We start from the raw sequence: 26516 nt of genomic DNA, 5'->3' as shown, positions 1-26516 counted from the left end.
AGCCCCATCCTCTGCAGACAGGTATGAGCCCTGCAGATGCCATCACCAGTGAGCAGGTGCTCTCACCGCCCATCTGCGGTGGGTCGGAGCTGCATCATTACCTGCTCCCAGTCCTCTCAGTAATCCCCAGATTACAGAGTCCCCAGGCACATCTATTCTCTCATTAATCCCTGGATTAAAGTATCCCCAAGTCGGCTTTGACGCAGTGCACTACAAACGGCTGAGTTACACTGCTCTCCTTGCAGTGATCCTCGGATTAGACAGGAGGAGACATGTCCGTGGGTCCTTCCGACCCAGCTGGAGCACAGGCTCAGGGAGAGGAAGGGAGGTCTAAACATAGTAAATGTATATAAATAAAAAGCATAAAGGATGGGACTGTGTTTCGTAATCGAAGTACTTATGTGATAAAACAACAACTTCAAGGAGGTTCCCGGATTAATTAAATCCCAATCCAGATGATCCCCAAACAGCAACCCACATCATTCGCAACAACAAAAATACCCAACAGCTCTCACCCTGAGCCCAGCGCTGGGGGAAAACACCTTACTTCATGCTTTTCTGGGGACTATACATAGATTTTAAACGAAGTCACTGTCGCTGCCACAGAGAGCTCTTAGCAAACTGACCCAGAAACTGAAAAAGCTTTTAGGGACCCAGCACAGCACCACCTAAGCTGTGGGTTATGTACAGCCCCAGGCTTTTTCTGAAACTCTGCCCGCATAAGGACAAGGCAGGAATGTGCTCCCAGCAGAAGGCCTGGAAGGGCAGCGGGGCCGTGGGGCCCAGCCCCGACCCCTGGGGCAGGCAGAGGCAGGGATGGGAAAGCCTCCGGGCAGCGGACACACACCCAGCTACCCGAGAAAACTGGCAACCAACTGGTCAGGTTTTAATCACACTGATTGCTTCTCGCTCCCCAAAACAGAACAAAAGAGCCTCAACTTGTCCTCTGCCGTATGTGGAGGCTGCTTACATATCCGACAGCTCCCAGGTACCCAAAGGCCCTGTCGAGGTGCTGGTGGGGGGACTCGCATGGCCATGTCCCCAGTGTTGGGGCAGAGGGGAACCAGCATCAGAGCTCCTTCCTGCAGCACAACGGCAGGGCAGGGATAAAGGCGGGATGGGAATGCCTGAGAGAGGCACAGGGGTTACAGCTGGAAGTAACCAGATTAAACTAGGAAAAGGAAATGAAGGCTTAATGATAGATTTCTCAACGGCAAAATCTATTCCATTTGGGAAATGCTCCTCAAGGAGATTAAAGACTTGATGGGGCATCAGCCAGTGCCCCAGGAAAAGGGGCACATGGGGAACAGCTGAGTGGTGGCCGGGGAGCTGCTGCAGGGCATCATGGCCTTCCCGCCCAGCAGTAGCCGGTGCGTCCCCGAGACCACAGAGCCCCAGCAGGGCCAGCCCCACGCCCCATGGGGGAGACGCTCCCTTGGCAGAGCCGGCAGAAGATGGGGACGCACTGCTGAGGGGGGGCAGGATGGCCCCGGCACACAGCTGGGCCCACAGTGGGCCCATGCCATGGCCGTGGGACAAGGGTCCTCCCAAGGGTCCTCCTCCAACATCTCCGCCTCCAAGTGCTTTGCTGGGAACCGTGGGTGCCAAGGAAGCACCCACGCCTGTATGGCCTACAGCCATCGCTGGGCCTGGGGGCATTTGTGCTATGCCGTTTACAGCCGAAGTGCACACTCCAAAATGCACACCCCACCCCGAGACTCCTCCTGGTGCCCGCCGCAGGGCGGGAGCAGCCCTCCCTGGAGCAGCTCTGTGGCACCTGAGGTGCAGGGCACTCGTCAGCCCGTGAGTTCTTCCTGTCCGTTGTACCAAACCAGTGGGAAGGGATATGTCTCCATGCAAAACAGTCACCCAAGCATGGCCATTGTGGAGCCAAGCTCTGCAGGTTCTCTGTGCAGAGCCCTGGACATCCTGCAGCATCAGAAGGGGATAGGGAGAAAGCTGGAGAGGAGAAAACCCATCCCTGCCAAGGGGGGACACGCACAGCAGCCGTGCTCCTGGCCAAGCACCAGCCTGGCCCCGGCCCCAAGCCAGCCCTGCCACCATACCCACCTGCCCCAGGAGGGACCCACCTCCCTGGGGCTAACGCAGCACTCAGCACCCCTCCTCTCTTGAAGACCCTGCCCTGCAGTGGAGTGGGTGTCTACGGACATGAAACACCCTTGTTTGTTAGGCGTTGTCCCTCTGGGCTGAGCCATGACGGCCACTACTCCTGTCTGCACCGCTGAGCACACGGACACAGTGATGACTGTCACTCATCAGGGCAGGGAGCGTGGAAAGGCGTGTTCACGCCATTCCTCCTTTGTTTGGAGGTATTTACCCAACCCTAAGCCACCAAGAGGACTCCGAGACTTGCCAGGTGGACAGCAACGCTACACAAAAAAGGTCACACCCACGGCTTGAACACTTTAGGAGACGAGCGTTTTGGGGCAAGCTACTGGAAATGGGCCAACTTTGCGGGGGGTGAAGGGCCCTTCAACAACTCTAGTGAGCTCCTCTAAAAGTGGAAGCTACTCAAACGGTTTGTTTGTATTCAGATAGTCTCAATTTGCCCTACTTTTGACTGAGCACTCAGCAGAATTGCGAATGAAAATGGATTTACGCAGCAGAACAAACCAAGCATATTTTCTGAACATTTTTCATGCGAGACCTGCTGTTCTGGGGCAGCGCGGTGAGCTCTGAGCCAGCGAACAAGCTCGCTGGCATCGCCCTGAAACCAGCTCACCCGGCTCCTTGCGCCGGGGCGAACTCTGCGCCACCACCCTGGGGATGTGCACTGCATCTCAGCAACTTCATATTCCCTGGCAACTGAAGTCGAATTAGCACAATGGCTGCATTTCCTTCATTAGCAGTACTTCTGAGCACCACACCAGAACAAGGCATTCAAGTGTGTGCTTTTGAAACACCATCCTCACCCTGCATTTGCATAAAAATACCAGACCTATTTAAGTGACAACCCCACTTCACTAAACCACATTACATAACCCCGTTTCTTCCCTCAGTTGACACACCAGAGACACCTTCACTTCCAAAGCAAGCCTTCACCTTCTGAACAGGCTTTGGAAGGATTTTTGTTTTTTTTTAAACAGAAGACAGGTTACCAACCACATCGTTTTAGGCATATGCTGCTTTCACACGTAAAAAAAAATAAAACTGAATTATCTTCCTTAATTTTTTTCCACGCTAGCAAGATCTACCATTTCAAAGTACATTCAGCCTTTCTCTAGAAGAATAACTGCATGGAGAATCAGAAGTCCTAAACAGCACGAGGCGAAGAGAAACTCCCAGCTGATACGCAGCCATGAAACACTCATGTACCTCCTCGAGCCCCGCCGTGGCAACAGGGATCACCCTGGCTTAGTGGTTACCTACGGCACAAACACTTCTGGCTATTTCATTTCTATGGAGAGGTTTGTTATAGTTTTCTAGTATGACACACAAGGTTCTTCTCAAAAGCCAGCTTACAGCTTGGGGAAATTCACCACAGGTTACTAGACAGACTGTATCTTGTCACTGAAACCTCAGGCTGGAAAATCTCCAGACCTCCCAGTGTCACCAGCTGGAATCACTGCAGGCTCATCTCAACCCTCCATCCTTCCCGACCAGGAAAACCGAGTTCTCAGCCGGTCACGACAGGCAGCTACCTTCCCATTTTTTATTTGCTGGCTGCTGCAGCTGCCTTTATAATGCAGCAATGGCAAATTCATCCTTCCCTGGACCACAGCACAAGGCGATGCGAGCCAGGCGACTGGGAAGAACAGGAGCTCAGCCCCATCCTGGCCGCACCACCCTCCGGGAAGCACCTCGTGCCATCCCTCCCAGCAGAGTCCCTCCACCCCTGTGCTGGCAAACTGGCCGTGAAGAAGCCAGCGTGGCCTCCACGTGTCCACCTGCCACCCAGCCCCACGGCGTGCGACACGCTGAAGAGAGCAGCGGAGCCAGGGATGCACTGGGGCGTCACCTCCCCTGCCTCGGGGGGTTGTCAACACCGAGCGCTTACGTTTCAGCTACACACAAGCAACACGAACTTGCAAATTATCATTTTCTGTGGCTCATCAGGTATCCAAAGCTTTCCATTACTATATTAAGCCGAAGATTTTCCCGCTAGATAAACCCTCCTTTAGCCATGTGCTGGAGTCATAAAATTCCCAAAGTCTGGTCCTACGTTGGCTTCCTCTAGAGCCTTAGGAGAATGAAACAGTAAGGGAAAGCCTCTTTAGCTACTAATCAAGCTATTAATAAGCCTGTTCAGACTCTGGTGTGGAGTCTGTTTTCTGAAGTTTCACGCAAGGGGTCAGTGCTACCTGGACAGATGGGAGGGATTCGGTTTTGCTTTACAGCAGCTGCCTTTTCCTCCTGAAATAAGGGAGCAAAAGGAGGTTGTGAGGGAGCTGATGTGAAGTCAACAGCTCTTCAGCTGTCAGGAAGGACAGCAGAGGCAGCCACTGCTCTGTCCCCATCCCTTCTTCACCACCTCCGCTGGTGGAGCCTGCCTCTTTGTGGCAGGCTGCAGCGTCATGTGCAGGCTGCAGCTCACTTTCCGATGCCTGAACTGAACATGGCCACACCATCTCCTCCGCTCCCCGAGCCATTACGGGAAATCGTGTTCCAAATGCACCCATAAGCTTAGCCGGGGCTATGGCATTATGCATGTCTAACAGTTTTGGCATCTCCTCGCCTCTGCAACACGCAAGTCAGAATACATATTTCTTCCTGCAGAGGCTTGCAGGAAAAATAGCCCTGAGACAACTATTTAATTTCTGTAACAAGAATTGCACTAGTATTTGCTGTATTTCCTAACCTCACGAACACAGCTACAGTCACAGGCTACCTGCAGAAGCCACTAATGCAGTCATAAGCTAATGAAGCGTATTTTGAAATCGCGGCCGCCCGCATCCCTCCGGCTCCCAGTCAGCCCAGCAGCCACCAGCAGCGCTCGGCCCAGCCAGGGCAGCGGCCCCGCTGCCTCCGCTCCGGCGGGGAAGGGGCGGTGGACCGGCCTGGGCTCTCCCCGCTCCTGCCGGCCGCCCCCGGCGTCGGAGGAGCCCAGCAATGGGCGAAGGCGCTGGGGCTCCCCGGAGGGGCCAGGCGGGGCTGGGGGGCTCGGCCCCGACCCGCTTCGGCTCCCCGGGCGGGAGGTGCGGGGCTCCGGGCGCCCCGGGGGGCCGGGCTGCGCGCCCGGGGCGCTACTGGCGGCGGCTCTCGGTTCTCCGGCTCAGCAGCGGCCGCGGCAGCGACGAGCCCGGTACCGAGCCGGTGCCCCGGCGCCCGCCGAGGGACCAGCCCGGCTGAGCGCGGCGGCTCCAGCCTGCGGGACACCGGACCCCCGCAAGCCCGGCTCGGGGGAGCACACCCCGGCGGGAGAGCGGTGGGAATTCAGCGGGTCCGGCGCTGCTGAGTCACCGGAGCGGGTCAGCCGCACGGCGCAACCCGCACCGACCCTCCGGGACCCCCGCGCCGCCGCGGGGCTGCCCGGCCCGACCCGGCCCGGCCCGGCCGGCGGGGAGCGGTGCCCGGCCCCGGCTCCAGCAGCGGCCCCGCCAGCGCGGCCGGGGGCGCCGGGAGCCGCGGGGGAAGATGCGGGGCGATGCGGGCGGCCGCCGGGGGCCGGCCCCCACCTGCTGCGGGCGGGCAGGGGCTGCGGCCGCCACCGCCCCCGCGGCGGTCGCTCACCTTCCGTGGCATAGCTGTGGTCTCGCAGGAAACTGCTGCTGATCTTGCGGGTCTCAACGTCCTCCTCCATTGACGGCGGGCTGGCGGGCGCGGGGCGTCAGCAGCCGCAGCCGCGGATCCATCATCCCCCCCCGCGCCCTGCTCCGCGGCGGCCGGCCGCGAAATGCGGCGGCGGTGGGGGGGCGCAGGGGCGGTGGAGCCCGCTGGCTCCTCCCATACGGCACGGCACGGCAAGGCACGGCTCGGCACGGCACGGCACGGCACGGCGCCGCGCTCCGCCCGCCCCGTCGGGCACGGCGCGTCCCGGGCAGGCGGAGCGCGGCGCTGCCCCTGCCCCTGCCCCGGGGATGCTCCTGCCCGGGGACGGTCCTGCCTGGGGATGCTCCTGCCCCCGGGGGACGGCCATGCCCGAGGATGCTCCTGCCCGGGGATGCTCCTGCCTGTGGACGCACCTGCCCCCGGGGGATGCTCTGCCTGGGGATGCTCCTGCCCCCGGGGGATGCCCCGGCCCCGGGGATGCTCCTGCCGGGGACGCCCCTGCCCGGGGAAGCTCCCGCCTGGGGATGCACCTGCCCCCAGGGAAGCTCCCGCCTGAAGGAGTGCTGCTCCCTGACCTGCCCACCCCAAACACAAGAATACAGCCGGGGTCTGACACCAGGCCCTTTTTTGGCAGAAAAAGAGACACAGCATGTAAACGCCGGGTGTCCGGGGACAGGGGGTGCTACAAGGGCCATGGGGGTAGCCAGGCCAGCAGTGACAAGGAGGTGTGTGCCCATGGGTGCCTCGCCCAGGCTCGCCCCGTCTCAGCTGTGGAAGGGGGTAGGGATGCTCGGTTTATGGCTGTGAAGGTCAGCGCGGGTAGGGGGATCGGTGACATCTGAGGAAGAGCACGAGAACAGGAGCTATGGGGGAAGGGAGGGCTCTTGTTTTCAGGGCACATCTCTGAAAGGACAGGCTGTATTCTGGATGTGTCATCTGGTGCACACCAAAGGGAAACAATTACTCTTTGGGAGGGTTTTGTGTCTTGAGACAGTCCAGGAAGAAATAAGCCTTGGCACTGCCTGAGCCACTGGCAGACACAGGGGGGAAACTCATGGGGGGCAAGTTTCCCCAAGTCCACTTCTGTTAGCTCTTGCACCTGAAGTTGGAGGTAAAACCCAAGCACCGTGTCAGGACACAAGACGTCCCTGGCCAGGCAGCGATGTGCGCCCTGGGCAGCAGCGTGGGGGGACAGGCACGACTCCATGCTCTCATGCCAGCGCCACAACCGACCCGCAGTGTCCCCTCTGCCCTCTGCTCTCCTCCGCCCAGATGGCTGATGAAGGGAAACAGGCACACGGACACAGCCCGGGGTCCGACCCGGGCCTGCACCCCACAGCGCACCCCTGCCCCGCCATCCAGACCTGCCTCGGCAGCACCCTCGGTAGCAGCAGAGCCCTTGCTCTGTCCAGGATCGTCATCGGTGCTGGCTGCTGGCTGCTGGCTGGGTGCAGCAGGGGAGCCGGGCACAAACGGGCACAGGCCCCATGGCCCCTCTGCGCTGCATGCCCACCTGCCAGCACAGTGAGCCCAGTGCCCTTTGAGCCCGGCACGGCACAGGGCTGGGGTCAGCCGCAGGAACTGTGGAGCTCGACAGGAGCTGTCTTGACAGCCCAGTGCCACATCAGCAGGGAGCGTTATTGTTACTGGGACTGGAGGGGAAACAGGGGATGCAGAGGGAATGGACAAAGATGCTGGATAACATTGTAAATACAGTGGCGCGCTGCAGGTCGATTTCCTCTCCTACCTGTAGTATCATAATTAAAATCTCATTGGCAAGGTGCAAGATTTTACAGCCTACATTATTATTCTGCTGAGATTGCACTGCCTCCATGGGAGCTGCTTATTTCAGGGGAAGCATGGGAGATAGCATCTCGGAGCAAGCTCAAGGACTCCAGTACGTCTAGTACGCACGTCTTGTGGACAAGGCACTCCACGCCACCACCGCACCGCAGCAGCGCCGCACGCCTTCTGGAGGAGCGTGTGGATCCTCTCAGGCGAGAGGCAAGAGAGGGAAGGCTCTTTCTGCCCCGTGTCGTGACCTTGTGAGGAAAGGTGAATTCCCAGGCTCTCAGCTGCCTGCCTCCCCAGGACGGTTTCTGACATGCTGTCACGTGGAGGTTGATGTAAGGCATTGTAAAACTGCACCTTGGAGAACTCTGGCAGTTACTCATACGCATATATAACTTCAAGGATTTGTCAGTCAACCTCATCACATCACAGGCCATTCATTAATACAGGGATTACTGATGTGACAAGCCAGAAGCATTCATGAGACAGGCATGAGCCTGGAGTCTCCATGCCCAAAGCCTTCACTGCATTATTCTGGAATGTGAGTTCCTTGCTATAATCACCAGGCACACGTTTATGTTAAGCAAACACATTGTATTTGTGGCTGACGCTGCTCTCGGTTGCAGTGAGCGAGATCCACAGGTTAGTCTGAATTCACTCACTGCAACAAGGCACAAGACCTGGCCATGGTTTCATGGCAAAGTACAGAGATGTATTTACCGATGCTCTCTTGCAGGCCAGAAAGAGTCACAGCAGTAACATCATGCTTTAAAAATAACTTTTGTGTTGCTGGTAGCTCCTTGTACACGCTACAGTGCAGGGGACCGGACCCGAACACGGCACAGCAGGACTCAGAACTGCTGCTGGCTCTGGGCAAGCCAACCGACACCTCCGTGCTTGCAGCCTCCTGTCTCTGAAGGGAATGGAAGGGTATGGACCTCCCACAGGAAAAGAAAGGTTAAAACCAAACCAAAACGCTGCACCCAGGGATCAGATTACCTCTGCCTACCATGTGCGTTTGCCTGCAGGTGTGCACTTGTGTACGCCGTGTAAGACACAGGAGCAATCTAGCTTAAACAATCCCAACTCCAGAAAAGAAAAATAAAGACAGATGTTTAATAAGCAAATGTTACCGTATCACATCCTCCCTTCAGATCTCAGATGGCAAGCCTCAGTCAAAAGGCAATGCCCGGCATGAATAACAAGCCCCTGAAATACTTATGAATATTATTAAAGAAACATGAACACAAATCTGCAACCTCCTTCTCTTTCTTTTCAGCAGGCTCCGTCTTCAGTGTATTTCCATTTTAACAAGTGCCAAGTCCTTTCTCCCTTATTAACTAGAAAAATTATTCTCCCCATCGTGCATGAATTACAATTATGTATTCATAAGTCCTGCAAAGTTTTCAATACACCGTATCATTTAAATACATCCACAAGCCACCTGGTTGTTATGCAACGTGCATAGGAGCTGCATCATGAAATCCATTTATTCTCAGCTTTTTAAAATCCAGGAACAAGCCTTTACAATAACTAAAAGCATTAGCTGTCCTAAGCAGGAATCCATTTGCAGATTAAATTCGCCAAAGGTCAGCTTGTAGCTGTCAGTGTTTTCCAAACCCCCAGGTCTCTACCATGTTATATACTTTGACATCTCTTGAAGAGCCAGGACATTTTCCACTCCATTGATTTATGCTTCAGTTAGAATGGGTTTAAGAGCCCCTGTGCACAGGTTTCTGTGGGACCTAAGCAGTGTATTAATAATAATTGAATCAAACCTCCGATTTTATGCTCAGCACAAAACTTCCTTCACCTCATTTATTTTACCTTCACATCCACGAGCACTAGATCTGTTTTCCTAATGACTGGTCTGGGTTAGAACGCTAGCCTCATTTTTTTAGCTGTTAAATATATAATTAGATAACAACATTTCTTTTAAACTTGTAAAAATGATTTCTATTGATTAACTGATCGTTAGCGCAGTGCCGCCACTGACACGCTGACTTGCTGGACGATGCCGGGAGGTCAGCCTCTGCAGAGAAGGTCTGGTGACGGCACGTGCACCCAGCTCTGCTGGCCCAGGTCAGGGGACAGGGCCACCGTCCCTGTGGCCCCTCTGCTCTGCCCCAGCCGCATGGGGTGGAACATCCTCCTGCTCCGGGTCGGGACGGGGGAAGCAGGACGAGCTCCCACCCTGCAGCGTCTTTGACCGCTGTTGCCACGTGGAGGAAGATGGCTCTTGGAAGACTGAGCTGCCGTGCAGCTTCCCTGCATGCCGCGATCTATGTTTTATGGAAACGGACACACCAGAGGGCACAGCGAGATGGGCTATTTCTCCGCACCGCTCTTGGTGAGCACCGGAGCTGACGCCGCTTTGGAGCATTGCAGACGCTCCCCGAGGAACCCAGCACGTGGTGGGAGCGGGGGAGCTTGGAAGAGGCACTAACTGTGCCTAGAAGGGATCGCGACGGGGATAGATATTTAATTGCATATGTTTGAAAGAGAAATACCATCTTTCTCGACACTGCACTTTAATGCATATGTAAATTAATTAGAATTCATGTTTGTTGTGCCAATCATTACTTCATAAAGTGATGCAATCCCTTAGACCGGTATTGGCTTTTGAAAGGCCACTGTCACTCTGTAAACACAGCTGACTCCGTGGTGTTGTTTTCTTATGTGGGAAAGAAGTTTTCTCCCGAGGAGTGCTTGTAGACTTAGCAAACTAAGGACACAACACAATCGGTGGCCACCACTATCTGCACTAACCAGGTCTGCATACCTTCAGTGTGTGAGAGCATGCCTTAACCGAAAGCCCAGCTCCGTGCGGGAAGGGGAACCGGTGCTAGCACGACACCACTCTGCAGCGAGCGCCAAAGTCAGCACCTCATTTTTGATCTGGGTGAAGGTCATGTCATAAAATTAATATTCTGAGAGGGAGAGCACTTAAAGCTCTTGTACAATTTCTCTCGTCATGTCCAGTTCCCCATGCATTTATAAATGTGCTCCAAGTCCTTTGGCTCGCAGATTCCAGTAGACAGAGCGCTTCAAATCCAAGAAGCTAATTAAGCAGCAAAAATGGGATAATTACACTCCTATTATCCCCACAGGTAATTGGTGTCAGCTGATCGGGTTGGTGGCTGGCTGGCCCGTATTTACGGGATGACCCCAAAGGGAAAGGGGCTGTCCCAGGGCAGAGACCCTCATGCTGCACAGGCTGGAAGAGCCACATGACAGCAACCCGGAGCTTCTCGTGATCCCCAGTGCTGAACACACCCGGCACCGCAGGTGAGGTGTCCCTGGGACGGCTGCAGCTGGTGGGAAGCCCTGGCCGCTGCTGCAGGGAGCAGCACCTCTAAGCGACCACAGCAGACATCTTGCTGAAACCGGGGGTCTGGTGCTACTGACTCCCTCCTCTCAGCCAGAGCTGAGCTGCAAGCCAGGCGTCCCTCCAGAGGTGCAAACGTGGGACTGCCGGGGGCATCTAGCCTGGGACTGGCAGGATTCATCACCATTTCGCTATACTAAGTCAGTTTGTTTCTCACATTTTGCACTATAAGTCACATAAGAAAGCTGGGGAAGCTGTAACCCATATCTGGGATGAAGTCCCAATCACATGAACTTTAATTAGCATGACTTCAGGAAGACCAATAATTTACTGGATTAAACCAAGATCAAGAAAATTGGGAAGTCAGGTCACACGCAGAGGGCGAGCTGCAGCCCTCTCCTTCACAAATAACAGAGAACAAGGGTCAGGACCTCGGGGCAGAAAAGGGAAGAATCAGTTCATCGAATGCAAAGCAGGCGAAGACTTCTGCCTCCCAAAGGTCGTATGATAAATTGATCTACTTGGCCTTCACCCCTGCTCTGCGCTGTTACTGGTACTGGTACAAGCTGTACATGATTAACAGCACACCAGTAACGAGCAGTGCCACACACCCAGCCCGGCTCAGGGAATAGCTGCTCTGCAAGTGCTTTCTCTCCTGTCTTCAATGAGACTGACCAGCTTCTGTGGCATTTTAGCACGCCCTTCTTCATTTTTACTCTTTCCCTACTAAGCATTTTATGCCAGGGTCTGAAAACAGCCTCCCTTTGCCTATGTACTGCTTTTGCCCTTTTTTTGAGCAGCCCCATCCAGTGCCCGTTGCCAGTGCTTCTTGCTCGTTTTCTTCTGAGCCAAAACTTTGCTCTCCCTTCGTACATACCCAAAGAGCTACAACTCAGCTAGTGGGACACATTTTTTCAGTGCAAAACTACACAGATTTTGCTCAGGTAGTGTCAGATTTTGCATGTGTGAGTGTGTCTGTGTGTGATTGTGCACACACTGCCCGTGCGGTACGGAAAGGCTGTGGCAGCACCGAGCTCTCAATCCGCCAAACGGGGCCAGGCACTTCCATGTCATCAAGTGCAACCATCAAATCTCAGCATCTTCTATGGCAGCAGAACCATTTGGAAGAAGAAAGGTTTTTGTGCTAAATGATCAAGGTTTCACAACTTGTTCTCTGCTGTTCTGAGAGCAGTGATAACTGATGACCATTGCAATTATCAGGGCTAATAATCAGTAGGAACTCTTCCCCAAGTTCAGACTGCAATATGTATGCAGCAGATAAGAAATAACTTTTCTCAGCCATGTTTTCAGGTATTTCCTTTGTATTATCTCATTGTGTACGTTGGATATACTGTTTACTGGTACTTTATATATATAAGAAAATACATACTTACGGATTGCACAGGTGACATGACAAATGAGGGAGAACTAACAATGGACTACACTGAAATTAGAAAGAGAAGAGTCTTATTTCTATGTCTCTTAAGCAGTAGACCTGGATTATCTACAGGCTATTCCTCAGCAAGTTGACTTATTTTTCTGCAGTTCATCACCCTGCCATTCTCCCGAGAGCAGGGCAACGCCACCAAGCACCGCAGTAACCCCACCATCAGCGCCGTGGCTTCTCGGGGCTCCAGCTGGATTTGCGGTCACCTCAGACGCAGCGACCTGCTCCCAGTCCAGCGCGCGGCCGGCGGCCTCAACAGCCCCACTGCTCAGCAGCACGCGTGTACCCACGTTCGTTCCCCCAGCCGGGGTTTGTGAGGGCAGGGATGAACCCACCTCTAAGAAAGTGACTTTTTCAGTGGGATTGCCCATCCGGGCAGACACTGTTCTGTACTCAGAGCCACTCGGGGTACCAGCACCCATCCAGTTCCCCGTACACAAACCTTCCCCTTACCAGTGTTTTGACTTTGACCAAAACCAGTACAGAGGTAAGGGGCCTGGCTCCGATCTCGCCTATGTCCACGAAAGCCTGCAGAAATGCTCCCGAAGCCAAGTAAGTGTCTGTGGGAATCAGGCATCCCACTCTCTGCGGTCATACTTTAACCGCAGGATCCTTGCCCCAGTGCTAAACAGAGCTGAAAAGCAAGGCGACGGGGCAGCCTTTTGTGCGGGAGGCTGAGGGCCCAGCACCATACAAAGCCCCCACCGCGCCCGGGAAGCCTCGGGGTACGCATCAACGCCTTGTGAAGAGCCAGCCGGGCTTTTCCCTCCTGTGCTGGCAGAGCATCCCCGCTGACGGCTCGGCTGGCTCGGGCCGCATCACTGCAGCCGCAGGCAGCGTGCAACCGTGGCTGCCGCCGGCCCACGCCGCCCTCCCTGCCATGGGAACGGGCCCTGCTGCCACCGGGCCGATCCCCTGCGGCTGCTGATGGCTCCTCCATCAACACGAGCCTTCTCATCTCCCAGCGTCTCTGCAGCTACTGCAAAGCCTGTTTAGACCTTGATACAGCAGTCTCACCTGAGAAACAATATTGTTCTTATTTATCAGCACAGGAGTTTGATTTCAAATGCAGCTCTTCTAAAGCCAAAACATCTTTCTGTTTACCAAATCACTCCCATGATGCAACAGATACCATAACTGTGCAACTGCAATGCAAACACGACACTTCCAGGAAGAACTTGTTATGAGTTATTTCTTCCTTTGCTCTATGGACAATCTAGCCGTAACATACTCATTTTCTCTATATTATTACTAAATTATATTGTTGCTAAATATACTGCAGAACGCATACGATACCCCAAAAATGGAATGAGTCACGGAATATTTCATGAGGGTCCAAGACTTCAATGTCCTTTAAAGGATACAGTGCGAACTGTTTGTCACATGTTCCTCACATCAGAGATATAATTAGCTTAAATACTTACACAGTAAATAGGATTTGCCGTTTCTGAAGATTAAGGCCACATGTTACAGCATCAGTGCATCTGAACCAGTTGAGCACAGTCTATGCTAAGGAATAAGTTTTTGCTTGAAAGCAGCTACTCTGAGCAGTGCTGCCAAGGAGGTCGTGTTGGTGTTGGGGTTTTGTTTGTTCCTTTGGTTTTGCTTTTTAACTGGAGTAACAAACTCCACCGCACATGACAGTGGAAAGCCAAAAGCTGACTGGCATTGATTGGGTATCCAGGTCTGAAATACCATCGTGAGACACAATGCAGAAGGTCTCCTGGGGACTTGGAGCACTACATATAAGAGCACACAGACGATGTACACGGCCCCACATAATACGTAAATACTGGCTCCTTGCCCCAAAGTGCTTACAGTCTGCTGCAGCGAAATGTGATACAAGAGATAAAGAGAATGCAAGATGACACTGGAACATTGTTCATGAGATAACCATTATAAGACATCTAAGGCTGAATAACTAAATCTAGTGAGCACAGAATGGAAAAATAAAGGAAATATTTTCCTTGGATTTCCCATTGATTTATTTTCAGTTGGTGAAGAAACTCACCGTGTTAATTCCACTATTTCATACCGAGATACAACTCCCAAAATGCTTTACATTAGGTTAGGTCACCGTATAGGAGGGGAACATGTGAACTTGCATGTGCATTTGAGTGGAACAGATATTGCAAAATTGCACTGAAGGTCATCTGCGTATCTTCAGCTGGCTGCACACCTCAGCCGTGCGCACGCCTCCTCGTCTGCTGTTCACGAAACGTAACGTAGGCAGGCTGGGCTCTTCACAGCAGCGCCAGGGACTGGCTGCCGCTGGCGTGTACGTGTGTGTGCACTGGCTTCCAAAACCCATTTCTCATTCATCTCTCCTGCTTAAAAATATTCAGTCATCAAGCCAAAGGCAAAACACAATTCCATGGAGCAAAGATGACAATCACACACAAAAAAACCCCAAAACCAAAAAACCTGGAAAGCTATCAAACGACTATTGTCTGTAAACTGCTTATCCATCAGCTGCATGATCAGAAGAAGCAACAAAAGGAGAACTGGGATCAGTTTGTTAAATTAGAATTAAATACGCAAAATTTTGTACAGCCCCAAAGGTGGATTTTATTTGAAAGGATGTATGCCAATATGAGACACCAACACATCTAGGTCATTTTGAATTGTATATCCTAAACTGCAATTACTCCACCGCCTTCATTTAATTTGAACATGGACTACATCAAAAAGTAATGAAATCGTGGTATAAATTAAACCAGGGCTGCCTACATCTTGTAACACAAGCACAGTAAGTTTTACAGCACTGCGAACTTGGCGCTGGGATTATTACTTTATAAAAATCATTCTGCTTGTCCTCAAATGTCATCTAGCAGCAGCAGAGAGGAGAGCACCCAGATGCAGCTTGGCCATCCTCGTAAAATGGAAAGCACAAAGGCTAATCAGTCAGACAGGATTAATTCCCCAAAGAAAAGGAAACCGCGTGTCTGGCAGAGCAGCAATCTTGACCCGTATCCGGATTAGTTGAAGTTTCACAACCGTCAGAAGGATGGATGGGGTCTCAAAACCAGGCTGGTGGATAATGCAAAACCGGGCAAGGCAAAATAAAGCAGTTGTTGGCTGCAATACTGAAAGCCAGACAACCGAGAGAGCCTGTAAGTAGTGATCTACTTTCCAACTCAACATTCACAGGAGTTTGTACATTTTTAGTGATACTTCACAAAGCGACAACCAACGCAGGCGAAGGGCCTGCCCGCTGATAACCGTGTTTCCTCCCCAGCTGCCTTGGTAGAAGGATACAGTCTGTTGGCAGTGCATCGCAATAAATTAAATCTGAAATTCAGCCGAGTGCTGGAAAGCCAGCCCAGCCTCACGCATGCTTTGGTTCACATAGAACGTATTTTAAGCACAAAACTATTTTGGTATGGGAAAAATCACAAGAAGTCATCACAACATGCTCTGATTCACCGCCTCTCTGCTATTGTATGGCCACACATCCCACAAGCACGCCTGAGCTGCCAGAGGAGATGGCAGCCGTGGCACTGAGGGTGCACGTGAGCCTCCCGCCGAAACCCGGGTGAGTCCAGAGACCAGAACAGGAGCGCTCGGAGGCAGGCGGCTGCGCGCCCCGGGGCTGTAGGCCCGCAGGGTGACGCTGCACCGCGCTCACGTCACGCCTGCGTTTGCATACTTCATTATATGACAGTATGGTATGTTATACTATATCATCCTATAAAACGAAGCCCTTTAGAACGGAACCTTTCAGCTTAAATTGTGTTTGTGTTCGAAGCATCTAAGCATTAACAGAGGGTCAAGGCGTGTCATGCTTTTCCCATTCAACGTTTCTTACGCGCACATGGTCCTCAATTCAGTCGGCAATGCTGCTTCTCCATGACTCGGAGCCACAAACAGGGAGCAGCAAATGACAGCAAATGGAGCAAGCGCCTGCAGCTCCAGCCCTGCAGGCACGCAGTGCCCTCGGTACAGCCCTTCCCTCCCACATCATTCCCATTTCATTCATTCTCTGTGAACACCTGAAATTCAGCATTCAAATTTGACCGATCGCTCCTGGGGATATGCCTCCTCCTCCACAGGACCTCCAGGTGCCTCCAATAAAAATGGCAGCTTGGGGAGATGTGGTATTGGGACTGGCTGGGGTCCCCATCCCTTGTGTGTGCCCTGGTACCCGGCTGGCCCCTGCCTGGGTAACAGAGGGGGCTGCTCCATCACAAAGCAAAAATACCCGCCCCTGTTTTCGGAGTCCCAGCATGAGGGCTGGGCATGACTGAGGTCTCACTGGTGAAAATGAACCCTGCGGTGCCCTGCCCTGCACTGCCAGCCTCTCGCTATTTCCCAGGACAACAGAGTTCGTTTTTCCATTCTTCTCTTCAACCGTTGTACAGTAATAGCTCCCAGAAACGGCTGCATCCCAGCGCTGGGAGAAGTTCTCTCTCCTGTGTGGCATGCAGTCTTCGTACTCGTTTACACCGATTTCCACTTTTGGAAATCTCCGGGAGGAAAGATGGGATGCGAGTATCACACAAGGATATAAATGAGATGGAAGAACACCACATAGGCAGGAAAAATACTTAGGATAAATACTTAAATACTAAATGGGCTTAGGACATCCGCCAGGTCTATGCTCTCCTTACACTAAGGAGAGACCAACCTTTAACAAAACATAAAACCAGTTGTGCTACTAGAGAATAATTGTGAAGTATAGCTTAGGGGAGGAAAAAAAAAAAAGACACCATGGGGAGCCTTAAAAGTTCGCACAACTTCTCAAAACACTAACATTGTAAAACTAATATTTGTATGTCACTAATATTTATGTATAATCTACCTCATATCATTTGGAAAAACAAACCTGGAAAACTGTTAATTAATAAAAGACATCACGTCTTATTAACGTTCATATAGTAATTACGAAAACCACAAATCCATCTGTTAAGTAGTCAGCAAACAAGACAAATGACTGTGTTATGTTAAACAGATTATAAAATGCCTGAGGGAAGGAAATCTAATAGCCCCGACCAAATCATGAATCAAGCAGCAGCCCAGTCTAGCACATGGGTTACACACGAACATAAACGTGCATGTGCTCACACACGTACCTGCCCTTCCCAAAGCCTTCTCCTGAATTACATATAATAACAATTTAAGCAATGAGGTCAGTATTACATTATATATAAAAGTCTACATTGAAACATGATGATGTGATCATTAAGATTTTATTGTCCTTTAAAAAAAAATTACTTCCTAAAACAGACAACTATCCCCACCAAGATGAGACTGGAACAATATGCAAAGCAACATTAAATCCAATTGCCCCTGCCCATATGGGAATCCAGTTACTTTAATCCAATTTAATAAACAAAACTGATTTCATTCTTGTCATGTTTTTGAATGATTTCTGAACATTTAAAGGAAGAAACAGTCGCGCATGGAGAGTAACTGATTCATCAGCATGAGCACCATCAATCCATCAGTATGTTCTCTGGACATTCAGCATAGTACGAGGCATGAAACACCGAACACCCCATTCTTCATGCAATATATATGCAAAACTGGATGCCAACTTGTATGCAGTCTTACCATAATTAGTCACCTAAAACAAGTAATTGTGCTAATTAAAAAAAGTCATTTGAATAGCATATTTCACATGATTATCCTGAGTTCACATGTATTAGCAACTCACTCCCCCTACTCTGCAGCAATACACACCCGCACTGCTGCAGAAGGATGTCCTGGGACAACAGACTGCACCCCCAGCTCCTCCCCAAACGAGCCGCAGACATTAGCACCTGCAGCTCTTGGTCCCCACCGGCCTGTCCCAAGCAATTCCCACGCTTCATCTCTCTTAGCCCTTCCAGTCCAGCTTGCCACATCTGACCAGAACGAGAGTCATCCATACTCCTGCTGACTGCAGAGTCTATTTGAGAGCTATCCACACACCATCGTAGGTAACTTCTGCCAACAGACTACGGCAAAGAGGTTGCGGTGCTCCATTTTCCTGAGACCCAAATTTATGGGAACAAAATGTCAAGGGTATAACAGCAATGTTCCCCTCACTCCTGCCCTCAAATGATCTGTGTCAGAAAGATATGGCCATGACATTCTATCAAAAACATTCTCCGTGGTCCTCCCAGTCTTACACATGGGAAATTTCATCAGTGTGAATTTTACGGCTTTTAAGTTTAGACAACACAGAGAGTGATGTCAAGCACAACAAACCTGCAATGCCTTTCCTCTCAAGGACAACTACCCTTGAAAAATTACAAAGTCAGCACAAACAGGAGAAGATAAAGATTTGAGGGCAGGCCGAGCAGCAGAGGGTTGTAAATGGACTCATCTGCAGGCAATTTGTTTGCCATGTAGTTGTGTGTGCACTCACATTCAGGATACAGCACCCCATAAGAAGACGGGGAACTGTTTGCCTCCCCGGCGAGAGGAGGATGGGGAAGGCATGGGAACCCCCCCGGGGGCCATGCGGTGGGTCCAGGCAGCCCCTGCTCACCCCCACGCAGGGCCAAGCCTTGCTCCTTGCTCTGCACCAGGCATCCTCGGGTCTGGACCTGCTCGTGCACCAGGAATCGTCACTGCGGTCCTGCATCTCTCCTGAAAATCAGCATCTCTCGGCAACTCTTGACCCTCTCTCCCTGCAAGCTGCAGGGCCCCCAGACCCTTGGGCTCGGAGCCCCCCTGGAGCATCTCCAAGGCCCCATCCTGGGGACACAGGCTGCCCCGGCCACAGGGAGCAATGGCCCATGGTGCTGCCTGTGTCCATGGGGACATTACGGACAAGAACCATACAGGGAACACGACTGCCTCTTGTTTCCCCAAGCGACAAACACTTTTGCTTCTTGCTCTTAGGCTGCTCCTGTTTTTAATCAATTGGATTATTTGTTTTCTTCTCCAATTATTCTGTCGCCTAAGACTTCAGATTAACAGTGTGGATGGAGAGAAGCCTAAGCTGCGATTAGGTTAAACAGTCAAGTCAATTAGCCTCTTTCAACGGAGTAACATCTAACCATGTGGCAGCGGGTCAAAAAACGCACCTTGATGGTTGTTCTTCATGGGTTAGCATGGCAGGTTTGTTGCCATCTGCTTGTGAGTTGCTTACTCTTTCATTTCAGCTGAGGAATGTTGAATTTAAAGGCAGAATCAAGGCAAAAATAAAAGGGAAGCCTTCTCATCAGCTCATGCTTTTGAATGCATTGGTTTTGTTGTGAAATTTCCACTTCAGGCGGGTTACTAAGAAACCGGATTAAAGAGAAATAACACCAGTGTGCAAGCTTGTATTGACAGGGTCCGCACATGTGAGTCTGCCTGTTTGTGTGGATGTGCCTGTGCACAGATATCCCACAGCTCTGAGGAGGAGCATCCAATGAAAGAAAACCTTAAGGTGAGCTCTGCCTGCGACGAACGTGGACATCTCTCTCGGACCAACGTGCTTCTCGACTTGCTCCTTCCCGCTGCCTGGAGAACGCTGCCGTGCAGACAGGCAGGGCATATGCCACCCTCCTGGGGGCTCACACGCAGGCGGCTGCGGCAGCGAGACCCTGCCCAGCCCCACGCGTGGTCTGTGCCTGCCCTGGCACTGCCACCACTCCAGCCCCGGGGATCTGCGCTCTGACAGCTGCCGGGGGAAGGCGGTGACACAAATGGCCCCAGATTTGGAGCTGGCTGTGATCTGATCCAGCCCAGACTAAGGGATGAAATCCCTAGGAATACCCTTTGCAATAAATCTTTCTTCAATGGACAGTTCAGGCATTTAAAGCCAGACTCCTAATGCCGCTGGAGCACCAAGGTCCTCGTGATTTCACAGCCTGAGGAGTCGGCAGCCTGTTGGTCTCCGAGCAAGAGGTGAACTCAAGTGCAAGAGACTGTTAAAGATGGTTTTACAGGCAAGAACTGAATGTTTTATTCTGGGTTTGTTTTATGTGGCTGCCCTACAAGGTGACCAATATCCCTACAAACCTCTTCCAGAGGAGAGCCCAGCCCCGAAGGTCCCACCTTCGATGCTCAACATGTGGCACGGCCCAGGCCCATGGTGGGGACAGTGGGGACCCCTGTGTATTTGGGTGACGACACCACTCATTTTTAAGGTGTGGTATTACTTCAAGGTATGTGTGCTATTACCAGCATGGGAGCTAAGACTAAGGGAATTACCAGGTGATTTGTATGAAGCATAAGGGAGAAACAGAATTTAGAGGTTTTCCTACAATAGGAGTTAATGGGGAACAGCAAACAGAGCAGGGACTGAGCACCCATGTCCCCAGGGGCATTTTAGTACCAGTCTCTCACTTGCCCAAAGTCACAATTTCTTGCTTGCTATGATTACATTGCTTTCTCTGCAAAAAAGAAAATATATCCCCCCAGTTATAGTGGAAATAAGATTAATAAAGACAAGAAATGCAAATACTATGCCTGACTCTACCACGGTTTGGTTTTGTTTGTTTTTTTTTTTTAAATAACCTCAATCAAGTTCCTTGACCTTTTAGATCTAGAGACTTTACGCCTAGAACACAAATGAGCAGTAACAGAGTGCTCAGTCCATCTCTGTGATGAGGTCCAACATCCACCGTCCCAGGGTGGCCAAGTCCCCCTGTGCTCACCGCACTTCACAAGCAATGGAGGGCCCACACATTTACAGTGCCACCTAAGTACCCCGTGTTATTTTAAATTACTTCACGAATGTTACAGAAAGAGAAAACAAAATGTACTGTTCATTCAACAAAATTGAGCACCACGCTTTTCCGCTCGCTCTGGCTCAGTGACCCAGATCACAACCGATGCCAGCAGATGCGGTGCCGGTGCTGACAGCGGCCGTCTCCCCTCGGGCAGGGAGGCACGAAACACAGCCACGAGCCGCGCAGGTGGGCACTCACCCCCAATGTCTGCCGGTCCTCGGCGCGGCCACACTGCCTGTGGTGCATCCTCAGTGCTCGGCACGCCCAAACCTCCTTTGGGGTCGATGCATTTCACATCACCGCTGTGTGCTGCCATTAATCAGTGCTCAATGACAGCCCAAAGTCATTTCAGTTCTCATAGCTCCCAATAAAAACAAACTGCGGTTCAAACCTTACGGTATAAACCTTGCTCAGAGAGTCACTGGTTTAATAGGATTGTGGTATTGACTGGTTTCTACTTATATACAAAAAGTAAGATGCTTCAGCAGCTAAATCACAGCAGCCCAGACCTACAGACCAGGTATCCAAGTAACCGAGGCAGTGGGGTCCCTAAGCAGAAGAAAGAAGAAAATAGACCAATTTCATTAATTGTTAGAAGAATTCAGGAGAGAATTTGCAACTAGCCAAAAGAAGAAGAAAAGTATTTAAAATCAAGAAACTCCTCAGAAACCCAAGACTGTCTCTTAACACTTAAAGGACGGACAGCCTGACTAACAGGAATTCCCTCATCCATCACACCTTCTCCTGGAGCACGCAAAGCCCAGCACTGCTTCACTCCCATGCCAGCTCCTTACTGCACTTCTCTTAGACAGCCGATCTTTCATCCTCGTGCGCACGGGGAACACGCCCCAGTACACTCGCAGAGGGATGGGCGATAAAGGTTTCCTTCCCCCAGACGAACAGTTCAAGTCCAGCACAGTGGGAGATGAGATGTTATTTTCATCTTGTGGCTCTTTTATAAGTAACTCCTGGGAGGTGGGTTTTGTGGGTTTTCTAATGGGCAGACACTGCACAAAAAACGTCCACTGTAGTATCTGCGCTAGACAGCGATGCTTTGCCAAGGATGGCCTGGGTCATATCTACTGTGCTTCTTTTTCAGTCACCTGAATGATCGCTCCAGCTGTGCTCCAAGCCAGCTGTATAATGTGACGATTACGCTCAGCAGACTAATCGCTGCAACACCGTCCAGCACATGCTGAACTTCCCCAAACCGTACGCTGCGGTTGCATGTCACTCTGGGTTAAGGGACGAGAGTCGCCCTTGGTACGCACCACGAGAGCAGCTCGGATGCATGCAGGGTGGCAGTTCTCAGACCAGGGCACGGGGCGCCAGCCCAAGAGAGAGCACGGAGAGATGTCTGGCTAATTGTCACACACCGGATTCCCCAAGGGAATGAGGGCTCCACAGCAAGGGCCATCTTCAGCCTCCTCCCCCTCTCCTCCTGCTCGTGCATATGTTGCCAACACAGCAGCAAGCACTAGATGCCAGATGGCAAGGCACACACGGCGCATGAGCTCCAGCAACAGCAGAGGCCACAGCCCAGCAAGTTGGCCTGGGCAGGTCTTGGGGATCCCGTTTTTTCTGTTGCAGGATCCTGTTGTAGGCAACACACTTTCCAAGAGCTCCAAAGTCCACTTGAGGTTTCACTGCCCAAGAAGCAGCTTACCAGCACTGGGAAACGCACGTATGAAAGGGTGCAAGATTGCATGAGGGTAAACACACGCACACAGCCCTGGGACTGATCTGTTTTGCTTGCATAAGCAGTCATGGAAGTTTTCAGGTATCTGCGCTTCACAGAAATACCTAAAAATGCAGGTCCCTGAACCGCTGCCAGCCTCCCGTTTCAGCTGCGGACGGCAATGCAGTGTGCTGTGCCTCAGGGCAGGTGTGTTAAGGGACAGAGTAAGGAGCTTTTGAGCCCAGTGAAGGGTCTCACCCAGTTACAAATCAAAGGAGTAAACTTGCTTTCTCTGCTTGGCGAGAGCAGAGATTAAGAACTGATAAGCCCCTTGCTTATGCTTTAGAAAGACAGAATTTTATAATGCATTATTATGAAAATAAATATTCCATTCCTGACTAAGACAACAAAAGGAATAAACAGGGTGACAGAGCAGCTCAGCATTTAGGTACAAAGCACGCCTACATCAGAGGCGTCAAGTCCTGAACTCAGCTCCACTTGTAGTCCCTTTTCTGTTCTCTCCCTGAGTTCCTTAAATAATGCATAGCTCCTTCACAAAGATGTTGTGCAGATTCATTAGTTAATGTTTAAAAGGCCTTTTTGAAGCTATTTGGTGCTAAGTGCCATCATTATAGAGGTGGGCAGAGCAGCTGGAATAGGCACAAGGGAAAGATCCGTGGCTGAGATCAGCCACAATGCAGTGAGAGAAGGCGGCTGGGATCTGCGGAGCTGCGACACACAGCAATGATCCCGAGGGAACACACAGGTAAGGACTGAGTCCCATAAGGAACAGGAGCTGAGCACCCTTTGCTCCCCGCTCAGCCAGTGAGGTCGCAGGCGTTCCCCAGGGATAATCGTGATTCTCAGTACTCACAAGGACCCAGCCTGTGGAGACCAGAGCAGCCCATGGCAGAAGTCACCTATGGTGTCAGTAGTTAATTCCACTGGGAGAAGACTGGATCAGGTCCATCCATCGCTGACCAGCACGGCATCCCGCTGCTCGCAGCCACGCACACTCACACCCTCTCCCCTAAACCCACCAGGTCCATGACGGGAACTGACTGCACCTCGGCCAGGTGCTGAGCACAGCCCTGTCTGCGCACAGACCCGCTCGGCAGCGCCAGGGCTCCAGCGCCCAGCGTCCCTGGCACCGGCTCTGGACGCAGAGCCCCCTCCCTCGGGACGAGACCACCCGCCCTCCAAAGGGCACAAAGAGGATCTCCCTCTGCCCACGCTCCCACAGAGCTGGCACCTTCAAGGCCCCCAGCCCTCAGCCAGATCTGGTGGAGTAGGAGCAAGTGCCAGAAGTATGGGAGGAGAGCGGGTCTGATGGCCACGCTGACACATGCTCCAAGCATGGTCTTACAAGCCCTATTTCCAGAGGAAACTGAGCCAAAAAGTCACACTGTTGTGCAACACTGCATAGAAAGGGAAAAAAAAAAAGCAGACAGCAGCACTGGAAATGAATCTGTGCAGGAACAAAAACTGATGATGAAGTACACAGGAGTTTGCAAGACCTCACTAATGTAAGTGATTAATTATATTGCTGAATACGCGTTGCCCAGACAAGGGGTGGCCTACAACCGCAGCCAGCTGACCGCTCTCAAATCATATGCTGGAAAAGGAAAAAGAAAAAAAAGAGTGCTGAGCTGTATACTGGAAAATGTATTACTAAATGCCATGAACTTGCATTTGAAAGGAACTGCTGATTGTGAATAAATCCACCATATGGCTTTACAAAGCTGATAGAGCATTTATTTCCCAAATATAGCAAGATCAGCCTACGACAGCCTGTTTTTCTTTTATAATCCACATTAGAAAATCATTTAGAGTATAGTATCAAACAATTTGTTGGGTTGCTGTCACATAGTCACTCGTGTAATATAAGGCTTTCGCAGTAAGAATAGGATCTTGTGTATAGCAATTACACCTGCACAGCTTCACCACAACATCAAAACGTTTAAGGAATTTCTGGGACTTTTTGGTGACCTTGCTTCAGCAAAGCTGCCTGCAGAGAAGGGAAAGGTTAAACCTCAGACTATTGCTTTTCATTGAGTCAACACACATGGACTTGTGGCCCTTCGTGCCCTCTGCCAGCACGGTAATTTGTGACATTCCTGGGTGGGTTCAGTGGAGAGAGCATACAAAAATCGAGAAGCTGCAGGCTATCGCTGGGTATTTACCATCTGGTCTGCCAACCCAGGACAGCGGCTAAGCACGCCTCTAGGTCTGACGAGAGTCACTGAGCCGTGCCTGTGGTTTGTGCCGAACGCAGCCCGTGGCGCTGGGGGAAACGCGCGCCCTCGCCACGGGCCACGGGCAGGAGAATGGATTTGGCAATCCCACCGACACAGGGGTGAAGCTCTCCGTGGCGGGGAGAATAAATAGAGACAATTTCCCTGTTTTTTCTTACAGGTAGGTCACCCTGACCATACTCACCATCCTGCCTTCCCCAAAAGTGCTTCAAATAACTCCATTTCAAGCCAGCCGCAGAATGCGAGATCTGCTCTGAAGCTCGGCTTCCCAGCCAGCTGCTCTCCCTCTCTCCCACTCTGAAGCGCTGCTCGCTGTGCAACCCTGCAGCCTCAATCAGGTCTCTTCAGAGTGGGAGGGATGACAGAAGGTACCTTTGTGCTGATTTAAGCACTAACTAAATATAGATGACACGGGAACACTGGGAAGCTACAGCTGAACCCATCTGTAGTGAGTGAAATATAGTCACATAACGGAAATATCTCTAGAGCCTTGGAAATATGCTCTTAATTCGGCTCTTTCTTTTGTTGGAGCTGGTTTGACATGCAAAATTGCAGGAAGCCTTAGCACTAGGCAGCCTGGAGACCGACGGTCGCACTGGGATTGCTGATCAGCAGAAGAGCAGGATGGGGAGAAGAAAAATCATTTCCCAACACGAACTGGGGGAGAAGAAAAATCATTTTCAAAATCCTCTGATGACAGGATGGAATGTCCACAATTAAAAAAAAACCAAAACCCTCAGCAACATTTTTTGTTACTGAAGAAGCAAGCTGTTCCAGCTGCCTGCGGTCGTGCAGGGGTGAGGTGATGCAGTGACCGGAGCCCCCGGGCGCAAGGCAGCAGCGCGGTCCCCAGCACGGCCCCAGCCCCAGGGCGGGGGGCTCGGAGCCCTCGCCTATGCCGGTTTCGGGGCGGGGGGAGGCGGCGGGGAGCCGCACTCCGGTGCGGCGGGGGAGAGGCGCAAGGAAGGAGTCGGAGCGGCCGGTGCCCGCAGAACCGCCCAGCGCACCCCGCTGGGGCGCAGAGCGGCCCCCGCCCCGAGGGGACCCGGCCGCTGCCCCCCGCGGCCCCGGGGCGTGCACCGGCAGCGATAGCGGCACCGACACCGCCCCCGCCCGGCGGCCGGCGGCAGCGCAGCCGCCCCGGGAGCGGCGACGGGAGCCGCGCCTCCGCCCTGCGCCCCCCGACCGGCCACCGCCAGCCCGGGGCCGCCCGGCTGCACCGCGCCCTGGGCCACGGCCGGGGGGGCACAGAGGAAGAAACCCGGAGGGATCAGGGGTAGCCAGCGGGCCACCCGCTTCTCGGCTCTCCGGGGCAAAGCGGGACGCGGAGCTCTCCGGCGCCCGGGGGAGGTTTCCCAAAAGCTGAGCCTTTCGCCCCGTTTCCCGGTGAAGGCGCGGAAGGTACGCCCTCCCAACACCGCCCAGCGGCGACGCCAGCAGAGCAAGCCCGAAAACCCGGCCTGTCCTCCCCGCAGGTGGTCCGACCGATGTGCGGCAGAGCCCACATCCCAAGATTTTTTAAAATGCGTTTCTGGTTCTGTGCATGTGCGTACCCTTTCCCTGAGCAAAGGTTTCCTACAGACTCCAACAGCTCAGCAGAGTTGCTGGGCAGAACGTCAAGCTTGAGGTCTTGCCA

At 52.3% G+C, this 26516-nt stretch overlaps 1 protein-coding gene across 3 annotated transcripts in view; it reads right to left on the bottom strand.

Moving 5' to 3' along the window:
- PPP2R2B (protein phosphatase 2 regulatory subunit Bbeta) overlaps positions 1-26516 on the bottom strand; it is a 112168-nt gene that overhangs the window by 65801 nt on the left and 19851 nt on the right. Inside the window, exon 1 of one of the 3 annotated variants that reach the window (XM_087753668.1) lies at positions 5692-5938. The exons of the other annotated variants lie outside the window; for them this stretch is intronic. Coding sequence (XP_087609794.1) covers positions 5692-5761 — 70 coding nt within the window. The 5' untranslated portion in view covers positions 5762-5938. Of the gene's footprint in view, positions 1-5691; positions 5939-26516 lie in introns of those variants that run through there. 3 annotated transcript variants of the gene reach the window in all.

This window comes from Nipponia nippon, unplaced genomic scaffold (assembly GCF_047370975.1).
Source record: "Nipponia nippon isolate SJK-2023a ecotype South Korea unplaced genomic scaffold, ASM4737097v1 scaffold_17, whole genome shotgun sequence".
In the NCBI taxonomy this organism is placed as follows: Eukaryota; Metazoa; Chordata; class Aves; order Pelecaniformes; family Threskiornithidae; genus Nipponia; species Nipponia nippon.
This window is presented reverse-complemented; position numbering and strand designations above follow the sequence as displayed.